At 40.7% G+C, this 14,477-nt stretch overlaps 1 protein-coding gene across 1 annotated transcript in view; it reads right to left on the minus strand.

The window, feature by feature from the left end:
* LOC127918133 (F-box only protein 7-like) overlaps positions 1–14,176 on the minus strand; it is a 28,171-nt gene extending 13,995 nt beyond the window's left edge. The window contains exons 1-3 of the mRNA XM_052501362.1: positions 14,117–14,176; positions 11,666–11,842; positions 10,491–10,528 (exon numbers count right to left, since the gene is read on the minus strand). Coding sequence (XP_052357322.1) covers positions 10,491–10,528; positions 11,666–11,842; positions 14,117–14,174 — 273 coding nt within the window. The 5' untranslated portion in view covers positions 14,175–14,176. The remainder of the gene's footprint in view (positions 1–10,490; positions 10,529–11,665; positions 11,843–14,116) is intronic.
* Between the last annotated feature and the right edge of the window lie 301 nt (positions 14,177–14,477).

The raw sequence follows: 14,477 nt of genomic DNA on the forward strand, positions 1-14,477 counted from the left end.
ATTCATGTCAGATTGTAGCTGGGGTTTTATTCATATCAGATTGTAGCTGGGGTTTATTCATGTCAGATTGTAGCTGGGTTTTATTCATGTCAGATTGTAGCTGGGGTTTTATTCATGTCAGATTGTAGCTGGGGTTTTATTCATATCAGATTGTAGCTGGGGTTTTATTCACGTCAGATTGTAGCTGGGGTTTTTTCATGTCAGATTGTAGCTGGGGTTTTATTCATGTCAGATTGTAGCTGGGGTTTTATTCATGTCAGATTGTAGCTGGGTTTTATTCATGTCAGATTGTAGCTGGGTTTTATTCATGTCAGATTGTAGCTGGGGTTTTATTCATGTCAGATTGTAGCTGGGGTTTTATTCATGTCAGATTGTAGCTGGGGTTTTATTCATGTCAGATTGTAGCTGGGGTTTTATTCATGTCAGATTGTAGCTGGGGTTTTATTCATGTCAGATTGTAGCTGGGGTTTTATTCATGTCAGATTGTAGCTGGGGTTTTATTCATTATTCATGTCAGATTGTAGCTGGGGTTTTATTCATGTCAGATTGTAGCTGGGGTTTTATTCATGTCAGATTGTAGCTGGGTTTTTATTCATGTCAGATTGTAGCTGGGGTTTTATTCATGTCAGATTGTAGCTGGGGTTTTATTCATGTCAGATTGTAGCTGGGGTTTTATTCATGTCAGATTGTAGCTGGGGTTTTATTCATGTCAGATTGTAGCTGGGGTTTTATTCATGTCAGATTGTAGCTGGGGTTTTATTCATGTCAGATTGTAGCTGGGGTTTTATTCATGTCAGATTGTAGCTGGGGTTTTATTCATGTCAGATTGTAGCTGGGGTTTTATTCATGTCAGATTGTAGCTGGGATTTTATTCATGTCAGATTGTAGCTGGGGTTTTATTCAGGTCAGATTGTAGCTGGGGGTTTTATTCATATCAGATTGTAGCTGGGGTTTTATTCATGTCAGATTGTAGCTGGGGTTTTATTCACGTCAGATTGTAGCTGGGGTTTTATTCATATCAGATTGTAGCTGGGGTTTTATTCATGTCAGATTGTAGCTGGGGTTTTATTCATGTCAGATTGTAGCTGGGGTTTTATTCATATCAGATTGTAGCTGGGGTTTTATTCATGTCAGATTGTAGCTGGGGTTTTATTCATGTCAGATTGTAGCTGGGGTTTTATTCATGTCAGATTGTAGCTGGGGTTTTATTCAGGTCAGATTGTAGCTGGGGTTTTATTCATATCAGATTGTAGCTGGGGTTTTATTCATGTCAGATTGTAGCTGGGGTTTTATTCATTATTCATGTCAGATTGTAGCTGGGGTTTTATTCAGGTCAGATTGTAGCTGGGGTTTTATTCATGTCAGATTGTAGCTGGGGTTTTATTCATGTCAGATTGTAGCTGGGGTTTTATTCAGGTCAGATTGTAGCTGGGGTTTTATTCATATCAGATTGTAGCTGGGGTTTTATTCATGTCAGATTGTAGCTGGGGTTTTATTCATTATTCATGTCAGATTGTAGCTGGGGTTTTATTCAGGTCAGATTGTAGCTGGGGTTTTATTCACGTCAGATTGTAGCTGGGGTTTTATTCATGTCAGATTGTAGCTGGGGTTTTATTCATTATTCATGTCAGATTGTAGCTGGGGGTTTATTCATTATTCATGTCAGATTGTAGCTGGGGTTTTATTCATGTCAGATTGTAGCTGGGGTTTTATTCATGTCAGATTGTAGCTGGGGGTTTTATTCATGTCAGATTGTAGCTGGGGTTTTATTCATGTCAGATTGTAGCTGGGGTTTTATTCATGTCAGATTGTAGCTGGGGTTTTATTCATGTCAGATTGTAGCTGGGGTTTTATTCACGTCAGATTGTAGCTGGGGTTTTATTCATGTCAGATTGTAGCTGGGGTTTTATTCAGGTCAGATTGTAGCTGGGGTTTTATTCATGTCAGATTGTAGCTGGGGTTTTATTCAGGTCAGATTGTAGCTGGGGTTTTATTCATATCAGATTGTAGCTGGGGTTTTATTCATGTCAGATTGTAGCTGGGGTTTTATTCACGTCAGATTGTAGCTGGGGTTTTATTCATATCAGATTGTAGCTGGGGTTTTATTCATGTCAGATTGTAGCTGGGGTTTTATTCATGTCAGATTGTAGCTGGGGTTTTATTCATATCAGATTGTAGCTGGGGTTTTATTCATGTCAGATTGTAGCTGGGGTTTTATTCATGTCAGATTGTAGCTGGGGTTTTATTCATGTCAGATTGTAGCTGGGGTTTTATTCAGGTCAGATTGTAGCTGGGGTTTTATTCATATCAGATTGTAGCTGGGGTTTTATTCATGTCAGATTGTAGCTGGGGTTTTATTCATTATTCATGTCAGATTGTAGCTGGGGTTTTATTCAGGTCAGATTGTAGCTGGGGTTTTATTCATGTCAGATTGTAGCTGGGGTTTTATTCATGTCAGATTGTAGCTGGGGTTTTATTCAGGTCAGATTGTAGCTGGGGTTTTATTCATATCAGATTGTAGCTGGGGTTTTATTCATGTCAGATTGTAGCTGGGGTTTTATTCATTATTCATGTCAGATTGTAGCTGGGGTTTTATTCAGGTCAGATTGTAGCTGGGGTTTTATTCACGTCAGATTGTAGCTGGGGTTTTATTCATGTCAGATTGTAGCTAGGGTTTTATTCATTATTCATGTCAGATTGTAGCTGGGGTTTATTCATTATTCATGTCAGATTGTAGCTGGGGTTTTATTCATGTCAGATTGTAGCTGGGGTTTTATTCATGTCAGATTGTAGCTGGGGTTTTATTCATGTCAGATTGTAGCTGGGGTTTTATTCATGTCAGATTGTAGCTGGGGTTTTATTCATGTCAGATTGTAGCTGGGGTTTTATTCATGTCAGATTGTAGCTGGGGTTTTATTCATGTCAGATTGTAGCTGGGGTTTTATTCATGTCAGATTGTAGCTGGGGTTTTATTCATGTCAGATTGTAGCTGGGGTTTTATTCAGGTCAGATTGTAGCTGGGGTTTTATTCATGTCAGATTGTAGCTGGGGTTTTATTCAGGTCAGATTGTAGCTGGGGTTTTATTCATATCAGATTGTAGCTGGGGTTTTATTCATGTCAGATTGTAGCTGGGGTTTTATTCACGTCAGATTGTAGCTGGGGTTTTATTCATATCAGATTGTAGCTGGGGTTTTATTCATGTCAGATTGTAGCTGGGGTTTTATTCATGTCAGATTGTAGCTGGGGTTTTATTCATATCAGATTGTAGCTGGGGTTTTATTCATGTCAGATTGTAGCTGGGGTTTTATTCATGTCAGATTGTAGCTGGGGTTTTATTCATGTCAGATTGTAGCTGGGGTTTTATTCAGGTCAGATTGTAGCTGGGGTTTTATTCATATCAGATTGTAGCTGGGGTTTTATTCATGTCAGATTGTAGCTGGGGTTTTATTCATTATTCATGTCAGATTGTAGCTGGGGTTTTATTCAGGTCAGATTGTAGCTGGGGTTTTATTCATGTCAGATTGTAGCTGGGGTTTTATTCATGTCAGATTGTAGCTGGGGTTTTATTCAGGTCAGATTGTAGCTGGGGTTTTATTCATATCAGATTGTAGCTGGGGTTTTATTCATGTCAGATTGTAGCTGGGGTTTTATTCATTATTCATGTCAGATTGTAGCTGGGGTTTTATTCATGTCAGATTGTAGCTGGGGTTTTATTCAGGTCAGATTGTAGCTGGGGTTTTATTCATGTCAGATTGTAGCTGGGGTTTTATTCAGGTCAGATTGTAGCTGGGGTTTTATTCATGTCAGATTGTAGCTGGGGTTTTATTCATGTCAGATTGTAGCTGGGGTTTTATTCACGTCAGATTGTAGCTGGGGTTTTATTCATATCAGATTGTAGCTGGGGTTTTATTCATGTCAGATTGTAGCTGGGGTTTTATTCATGTCAGATTGTAGCTGGGGTTTTATTCATATCAGATTGTAGCTGGGGTTTTATTCATGTCAGATTGTAGCTGGGGTTTTATTCATGTCAGATTGTAGCTGGGGTTTTATTCATGTCAGATTGTAGCTGGGGTTTTATTCAGGTCAGATTGTAGCTGGGGTTTTATTCATGTCAGATTGTAGCTGGGGTTTTATTCATGTCAGATTGTAGCTGGGGTTTTATTCATTATTCATGTCAGATTGTAGCTGGGGTTTTATTCAGGTCAGATTGTAGCTGGGGTTTTATTCATGTCAGATTGTAGCTGGGGTTTTATTCATGTCAGATTGTAGCTGGGGTTTTATTCAGGTCAGATTGTAGCTGGGGTTTTATTCATATCAGATTGTAGCTGGGGTTTTATTCATGTCAGATTGTAGCTGGGGTTTTATTTTATTCATGTCAGATTGTAGCTGGGGTTTTATTCAGGTCAGATTGTAGCTGGGGTTTTATTCATGTCAGATTGTAGCTGGGGTTTTATTCATGTCAGATTGTAGCTGGGGTTTTATTTTATTCATGTCAGATTGTAGCTGGGGGTTTATTTTATTCATGTCAGATTGTAGCTGGGGTTTTATTCATGTCAGATTGTAGCTGGGGTTTTATTCATGTCAGATTGTAGCTGGGGTTTTATTCATGTCAGATTGTAGCTGGGGTTTTATTCATGTCAGATTGTAGCTGGGGTTTTATTCATGTCAGATTGTAGCTGGGGTTTTATTCATGTCAGATTGTAGCTGGGGTTTTATTCAGGTCAGATTGTAGCTGGGGTTTTATTCATGTCAGATTGTAGCTGGGGTTTTATTCATGTCAGATTGTAGCTGGGGTTTTATTCATGTCAGATTGTAGCTGGGGTTTTATTCATGTCAGATTGTAGCTGGGGTTTCAGTGATGTTTATTCAGATTGTAGCTGGGGTTTTATTCATGTCAGATTGTAGCTGGGGTTTATTCATGTCAGATTGTAGCTGGGGTTTTATTCATGTCAGACTGTAGCTGGGGTTTTATTCATGTCAGATTGTAGCTGGGGTTTATTCATGTCAGATTGTAGCTGGGGTTTTATTCATGTCAGATTGTAGCTGGGGTTTTATTCATGTCAGATTGTAGCTGGGGTTTTATTCATGTCAGATTGTAGCTGGGGTTTTATTCATGTCAGATTGTAGCTGGGGTTTTATTCATGTCAGATTGTAGCTGGGGTTTTATTCATGTCAGATTGTAGCTGGGGTTTTATTCATGTCAGATTGTAGCTGGGGTTTTATTCATGTCAGATTGTAGCTGGGGTTTATTCATGTCAGATTGTAGCTGGGGTTTTATTCATGTCAGATTGTAGCTGGGGTTTTATTCATGTCAGATTGTAGCTGGGGTTTTATTCATGTCAGATTGTAGCTGGGGGTTTTATTCATGTCAGATTGTAGCTGGGGGTTTATTCATGTCAGATTGTAGCTGGGGTTTTATTCATATCAGATTGTAGTTGGGGTTTTATTCATGTCAGATTGTAGCTGGGGGTTTATTCATGTCAGATTGTAGCTGGGGTTTTATTCATGTCAGATTGTAGCTGGGGTTTTATTCATGTCAGATTGTAGCTGGGGTTTATTCATGTCAGATTGTAGCTGGGGTTTTATTCATGTCAGATTGTAGCTGGGGTTTTATTCATGTCAGATTGTAGCTGGGGTTTTATTCATGTCAGATTGTAGCTGGGGTTTTATTATTCATGTCAGATTGTAGCTGGGGTTTTATTCATGTCAGATTGTAGCTGGGGTTTTATTCATGTCAGATTGTAGCTGGGGTTTTATTCATGTCAGATTGTAGCTGGGGTTTTATTCATGTCAGATTGTAGCTGGGGTTTTATTCATGTCAGATTGTAGCTGGGGTTTATTCATGTCAGATTGTAGCTGGGGTTTTATTCATGTCAGATTGTAGCTGGGGTTTTATTCATGTCAGATTGTAGCTGGGGTTTTATTCATGTCAGATTGTAGCTGGGGTTTATTCATGTCAGATTGTAGCTGGGGTTTTATTCATGTCAGATTGTAGCTGGGGTTTTATTCATGTCAGATTGTAGCTGGGGTTTTATTCATGTCAGATTGTAGCTGGGGTTTTATTCATTATTCATGTCAGATTGTAGCTGTGGTTTTATTCATGTCAGATTGTAGCTGGGGTTTTATTCATGTCAGATTGTAGCTGGGGTTTTATTCATGTCAGATTGTAGCTGGGGTTTATTCATGTCAGATTGTAGCTGGGGTTTTATTCATGTCAGATTGTAGCTGGGGTTTTATTCATGTCAGATTGTAGCTGGGGTTTATTCATGTCAGATTGTAGCTGGGGGTTTATTCATGTCAGATTGTAGCTGGGGGTTTATTCATGTCAGATTGTAGCTGTGGGTTTATTTATGTCAGATTGTAGCTGGGGTTTTATTCAGGTCAGATTGTAGCTGGGGTTTTATTCATGTCAGATTGTAGCTGGGGGTTTATTCATGTCAGATTGTAGCTGGGGTTTTATTCATGTCAGATTGTAGCTGGGGGTTTTATTCAGGTCAGATTGTAGCTGGGGTTTTATTCATGTCAGATTGTAGCTGGGGTTTTATTCATGTCAGATTGTAGCTGGGGTTTTATTCATGTCAGATTGTAGCTGGGGTTTATTCATGTCAGATTGTAGCTGGGGTTTTATTCATGTCAGATTGTAGCTGGGGTTTTATTCATGTCAGATTGTAGCTGGGGTTTTATTCATGTCAGATTGTAGCTGGGGTTTTATTCATGTCAGATTGTAGCTGGGGTTTTATTCATGTCAGATTGTAGCTGGGGTTTTATTCATGTCAGATTGTAGCTGGGGTTTTATTCATGTCAGATTGTAGCTGGGGTTTTATTCATGTCAGATTGTAGCTGGGGGTTTTATTCACGTCAGATTGTAGCTGGGGTTTTATTCATGTCAGATTGTAGCTGGGGTTTTATTTATGTCAGATTGTAGCTGGGGTTTTATTCATGTCAGATTGTAGCTGGGGTTTTATTCATGTCAGATTGTAGCTGGGGTTTTATTCATGTCAGATTGTAGCTGGGGTTTTATTCATGTCAGATTGTAGCTGGGGTTTTATTCATGTCAGATTGTAGCTGGGGTTTTATTCATGTCAGATTGTAGCTGGGGTTTTATTTTATTCATGTCAGATTGTAGCTGGGGTTTTATTCATGTCAGATTGTAGCTGGGGTTTTATTCATGTCAGATTGTAGCTGGGGTTTTATTCATGTCAGATTGTAGCTGGGGTTTTATTCATGTCAGATTGTAGCTGGGGTTTTATTCATGTCAGATTGTAGCTGGGGTTTTATTCATGTCAGATTGTAGCTGGGGTTTTATTCATGTCAGATTGTAGCTGGGGTTTTATTCATGTCAGATTGTAGCTGGGGTTTTATTCATGTCAGATTGTAGCTGGGGTTTATTCATGTCAGATTGTAGCTGGGGTTTTATTCATGTCAGATTGTAGCTGGGGTTTTATTCATGTCAGATTGTAGCTGGGGTTTTATTCATGTCAGATTGTAGCTGGGGTTTTATTCATGTCAGATTGTAGCTGGGGTTTTATTCATGTCAGATTGTAGCTGGGTTTTATTCATGTCAGATTGTAGCTGGGGGTTTATTCATGTCAGATTGTCAATATATAGAATACTGGGGTTTGATTCACCTCTCTCCACTGAGTGTCTCTGCTGTGGTCTTATCATCTGCAACAGTCAATTATAGAATACTGGGACCTGACTTCTCTCCACTGAGTGTCTAGCTGTGGTCTTTATTCAAGTCAGATTGGGACCTGGGTTTTATTCCACTGAGTGTCTCTGTTTTATGGTCTTATCAGTCAGATTATAGAATACTGGGTTTGACTCACCTCTCTCCACTGAGTGTCTCTGCTGTGGTCTGTCAGATCAGTCTGCAACAGTCAATTGTAGTTTTATACTGGGACCTGACTTTTACTCATGTCAGATCTGTAGCTGCTGTGGTCTTATCAGTCTGCAACAGTCAATATATAGAATACTGGGGTTTGACTCACCTCTCTCCACTGAGTGTCTCTGCTGTGGTTTTCAGTCTGCACAGTCAATATGTAGCTGGGTTTTTATTCATGTCACTGAGTGTTTTATTCTCTGCTGTGGTCTTTCAGTCTGCAACAGTCAGATATATAGAATACTGGGACCTGACTCACCTCTCTCCACTGAGTGTGTCTCTGCTGTGGTCTTATCAGTCTGCAACAGTCAATATATAGAATACTGGGACCTGACTCACCTCTCTCCACTGAGTGTCTCTGCTGTGGTCTTATCAGTCTGCAACAGTCAATATATAGAATACTGGGACCTGACTCACCTCTCTCCACTGAGTGTCTCTGTCTCTGCTGTGGTCTTATCAGTCTGCAACTGGGGTTTTATATAGAATACTGGGACCTGACTCATAGTGTCTCTGCTGTGGTCTTATCAGTCTGCAACAGTCAATATATAGAATACTGGGACCTGACTCACCTCTCTCCACTGAGTGTCTCTGCTGTGGTCTTATCAGTCTGCAACAGTCAATATATAGAATACTGGGACCTGACTCACCTCTCTCCACTGAGTGTCTCTGCTGTGGTCTTATCAGTCTGCAACAGTCAATATATAGAATACTGGGACCTGACTCACCTCTCTCCACTGAGTGTCTCTGCTGTGGTCTTATCAGTCTGCAACAGTCAATATATAGAATACTGGGACCTGACTCACCTCTCTCCACTGAGTGTCTCTGTCTCAGTCTGCACAGTCAATATATAGAATACTGGGACCTGACTCACCTCTCTCCACTGAGTGTCTCTGTCTCTGCTGTGGTCTTATCAGTCTGCAACAGTCAATATATAGAATACTGGGACCTGACTCACCTCTCTCCACTGAGTGTCTCTGCTGTGGTCTTATCAGTCTGCAACAGTCAATATATAGAATACTGGGACCTGACTCACCTCTCTCCACTGAGTGTCTCTGCTGTGGTCTTATCAGTCTGCAACAGTCAATATATAGAATACTGGGACCTGACTCACCTCTCTCCACTGAGTGTCTCTGTCTCTGCTGTGGTCTTATCAGTCTGCACAGTCAATATATAGAATACTGGGACCTGACTCACCTCTCTCCACTGAGTGTCTCTGCTGTGGTCTTATCAGTCTGCAACAGTCAATATATAGAATACTGGGACCTGACTCACCTCTCTCCACTGAGTGTCTCTGTCTCTGCTGTGGTCTTATCAGTCTGCACAGTCAATATATAGAATACTGGGACCTGACTCACCTCTCTCCACTGAGTGTCTCTGCTGTGGTCTTATCAGTCTGCAACAGTCAATATATAGAATACTGGGACCTGACTCACCTCTCTCCACTGAGTGTCTCTGCTGTGGTCTTATCAGTCTGCAACAGTCAATATATAGAATACTGGGACCTGACTCACCTCTCTCCACTGAGTGTCTCTGCTGTGGTCTTATCAGTCTGCAACAGTCAATATATAGAATACTGGGACCTGACTCACCTCTCTCCACTGAGTGTCTCTGCTGTGGTCTTATCAGTCTGCAACAGTCAATATATAGAATACTGGGACCTGACTCACCTCTCTCCACTGAGTGTCTCTGCTGTGGTCTTATCAGTCTGCACAGTCAATATATAGAATACTGGGACCTGACTCACCTCTCTCCACTGAGTGTCTCTGCTGTGGTCTCATCAGTCTGCAACAGTCAATATATAGAATACTGGGACCTGACTCACCTCTCTCCACTGAGTGTCTCTGTCTCTGCTGTGGTCTTATCAGTCTGCAACAGTCAATATATAGAATACTGGGACCTGACTCACCTCTCTCCACTGAGTGTCTCTGCTGTGGTCTTATCAGTCTGCAACAGTCAATATATAGAATACTGGGACCTGACTCACCTCTCTCCACTGAGTGTCTCTGCTGTGGTCTTATCAGTCTGCAACAGTCAATATGTAGAATACTGGGACCTGACTCACCTCTCTCCACTGAGTGTCTCTGCTGTGGTCTTATCAGTCTGCAACAGTCAATATATAGAATACTGGGACCTGACTCACCTCTCTCCACTGAGTGTCTCTGCTGTGGTCTAATCAGTCTGCAACAGTCAATATATAGAATACTGGGACCTGACTCACCTCTCTCCACTGAGTGTCTCTGCTGTGGTCTCATCAGTCTGCAACAGAGTATATATATTAAATACTGGGACCTGACTCACCTCTCTCCACTGAGTGTCTCTGCTGTGGTCTTATCAGTCTGCAACAGTCAATATATAGAATACTGGGACCTGACTCACCTCTCTCCACTGAGTGTCTCTGCTGTGGTCTTATCAGTCTGCAACAGTCAATATATAGAATACTGGGACCTGACTCACCTCTCTCCACTGAGTGTCTCTGCTGTGGTCTTATCAGTCTGCAACAGTCAATATATAGAATACTGGGACCTGACTCACCTCTCTCCACTGAGTGTCTCTGCTGTGGTCTTATCAGTCTGCAACAGTCAATATATAGAATACTGGGACCTGACTCACCTCTCTCCACTGAGTGTCTCTGCTGTGGTCTTGCCCGTCTGCAACAGTCAAATAATCTCCATCACACAATATGCAATCAATCAATATAATCAATCAATATACACTCAATAACTAACATCTCTATAATACAGACACGTCTCAGGAGAACAGACCTAGTTGTACTCTGACATGTACAATCTAACATATCTATAAATAAAATCTAATTTTATTTGTCACATACACATGGTTAGCAACATATCTTTAATACAGACACCGACACGTCATTTAACAGACACTCTGGAGAGAGAGACCCTCCAGACAGGCCAGAGACCCTCCAGATAGACCTCCAGACAGGCCAGAGACCCTCCAGACAGGCCAGAGACCCTCCAGACAGGCCAGAGACCTCCAGACAGGCCAGAGACCTCCAGACAGGCCAGAGACCCTCCAGACAGGCCAGAGACCCTCCAGACAGACCTCCAGACAGGCCAGAGACCCTCCAGACAGGCCAGAGACCCTCCAGACAGACCAGAGACCCTCCAGACAGACCAGAGACCCTCCAGACAGACCTCCAGACAGGCCAGAGACCCTCCAGACAGGCCAGAGACCCTCCAGACAGACCAGAGACCCTCCAGACAGACCAGAGACCTCCAGACAGACCAGAGACCCTCCAGACAGACCAGAGACCCTCCAGACCAGAGACCCTCCAGACAGGCCTCCAGACAGGCCTCCAGACAGACCAGAGACCCTCCAGACAGACCAGAGACCCTCCAGACAGACCAGAGACCCTCCAGACAGACCAGAGAGCCCTCCAGACAGACCAGAGACCCTCCAGACAGACCAGAGACCTCCAGACAGACCAGAGACCCTCCAGACAGACCAGAGACCTCCAGACAGACCAGAGACCCTCCAGACAGACCAGAGACCCTCCAGACAGACCAGAGACCCTCCAGACAGACCAGAGACCCTCCAGACAGACCAGAGACCCTCCAGACAGGCCTCCAGACAGACCAGAGACCCTCCAGACAGACCTCCAGACAGACCAGAGACCCTCCAGACAGACCAGAGACCCTCCAGACAGACCAGAGACCCTCCAGACAGACCAGAGACCCTCCAGACAGACAAGAAACCTCCTGTCTTTTATGTGTGTTTATAAATATATCCGTGTGTGTGTTTGTGTGTGTGTGCGTTTGTCCTACCTCGGAAGTCTCTGCGGTAGAGGTGTCTCCAGAGGGCCGGGTCTGTGGTGGTTTGGTGAAGGTGTCTGTTGACCGAGGAGAGGGCCAGGAGCGAGGAGACATCCAGCAGTCTCAGCACCCTCAGTAACAGCTCTGGAGGAAGGACTGGCAGGCCAAACACTGCTGGCAGGGCCATGGCTGTTATACCACCACCAGACAACAGGGGGAGACAGAGTTACCACACTGCTGGCAGGACCATGGCTGTTATACCACCACCAGACAACAGGGGGAGACAGGGAGTAATGGATTGGACACATTGGTCATTAACATTTGCTATTCAATGATTTTAAATGCAGTGAGATCTGAGACCAATGTCATATTTCCAGATATTTCCTTCTTAATAACAGTACTACATATCTACCTCCCAGTACTATTTATTACTTAGTAACCGTACTACATATCTACTTCACAGTACTATTAATTACTTAATAACAGTACTACATATCTACTTCACAGTACCATTTATTTCTTAGTAACAGTACTACATATATACTTCACAGTACTATTTATTTCTTAGTAACAGTACTATATATATACTTCACAGTACTATTTATTTCTTAGTAACAGTACTATATATATACTTCACAGTACTATTAATTACTTAATAACAGTACTACATATCTACCTCACAGTACTATTTATTTCTTAGTAACAGTACTACATATATACTTCACAGTACTATTTATTTCTTAGTAACAGTACTACATATATACTTCACAGTACTATTTATTTCTTAGTAACAGTACTACATATATACTTCACAGTACTATTTATTTCTTAGTAACAGCACTACATATAAACTTATCAGTACCATTTATTACTTAATAACAGTACTACATACAGTGGGGAGAACAAGTATTTGATACACTGCCGATTTTGCAGGTGTTCCTACTTAAAGCATGTAGAGGTCTGTAATTTTTTAATGCTAATTAATTACTTAAAAATCATACAATGTGATTTTCTGAATTTTTGTTTTAGATTCCGTCTCTCACAGTTGAAGTGAACCTATGATAAAAATTACAGACCTCTACAGGCTTTGTGTGTAGGAAAACCTGAAAAATCAGCAGTGTATCAAATACTTGTTCTCCCCACTGTATCTACCTCCCAGTACTATTTATTTAATAGCAGTACTATATATCTACATCCCAGTACTATTTATTTAATAACAGTACTATATATCTACATCCTAGTACTATATATTTAATAACAGTACTATATATCTACATCCCAGTACTATATATTTAATAACAGTACTATATATCTACATCCCAGTACTATATATTTAATAACAGTACTATATATCTACATCCCAGTACTATATATTTAATAACAGTACTATATATCTACATCCTAGTACTATATATTTAATAACAGTACTATATATCTACATCCCAGTACTATATATCTACATCCCAGTACTATATATTTAATAACAGTACTATATATCTACATCCTAGTACTATATATCTACATCCCAGTACTATATATCTACATCCCAGTACTATATATTTAATAACAGTACTATATATCTACATCCCAGTACTATATATTGAATAACAGTACTATATATCTACATCCTAGTACTATATTTAATAACAGTACTATATATTTAATAACAGTACTGTATATCTACATCCCAGTACTATATATCTACATCCTAGTACTATATATTTAATAACAGTACTGTATATCTACATCCCAGTACTATATATCTACATCCCAGTACTGTATATCTACATCCCAGTACTATATATCTACATCCTAGTACTATATATTTAATAACAGTACTGTATATCTACATCCCAGTACTATATATCTACATCCCAGTACTATATATCTACATCCCAGTACTGTATATCTACATCCCAGTACTATATATCTACATCCTAGTACTATATATTTAATAACAGTACTGTATATCTACATCCCAGTACTATATATCTACATCCCAGTACTGTATATCTACATCCCAGTACTATATATCTACATCCCAGTACTATATATTTAATAACAGTACTGTATATCTACATCCCAGTACTATATATCTACATCCCAGTACTATATATCTACATCCTAGTACTATATATTTAATAACAGTACTGTATATCTACATCCCAGTACTATATATTTAATAACAGTACTATATATCTACATCCTAGTACTATATATTTAATAACAGTACTATATATCTACATCCCAGTACTATATATCTACATCCCAGTACTATATATCTACATCCCAGTACTGTATATCTACATCCCAGTACTATATATCTACATCCCAGTACTATATATCTACATCCTAGTACTATATATTTAATAACAGTACTGTATATATACATCCCAGTACTATATATCTACATCCCAGTACTATATATCTACATCCCAGTACTGTATATCTACATCCCAGTACCTTCTCTGGCTGAGGCTATCAGAGGATACACCAGCTGGTCTTTGAAGACCCGGGACATATACTTCCTCAGCTCGGTCTACATCCCAGCTACCCTGTCACCTGGAACAGAACAGACACTATCACCTGGAACAGAACAGACACTATCACCTGGAACAGTACAGACAGAACAGACACTATCACCTGGAACAGAACATACACTATCACCTGGAACAGAACAGACACTATCACCTGTGGATCAACACACAGAACAGACGCTGTCACCTGTGGATCAACAAACAGAACAGACACTATCACCTGGAACAGGACAGACACTATCACCTGTGGATCAACACACAGAACAGACGCTGTCACCTGTGGATCA

The sequence above is a fragment of the Oncorhynchus keta genome, unplaced genomic scaffold, assembly GCF_023373465.1.
Source record: "Oncorhynchus keta strain PuntledgeMale-10-30-2019 unplaced genomic scaffold, Oket_V2 Un_contig_1335_pilon_pilon, whole genome shotgun sequence".
Classification (NCBI taxonomy): domain Eukaryota; kingdom Metazoa; phylum Chordata; class Actinopteri; order Salmoniformes; family Salmonidae; genus Oncorhynchus; species Oncorhynchus keta.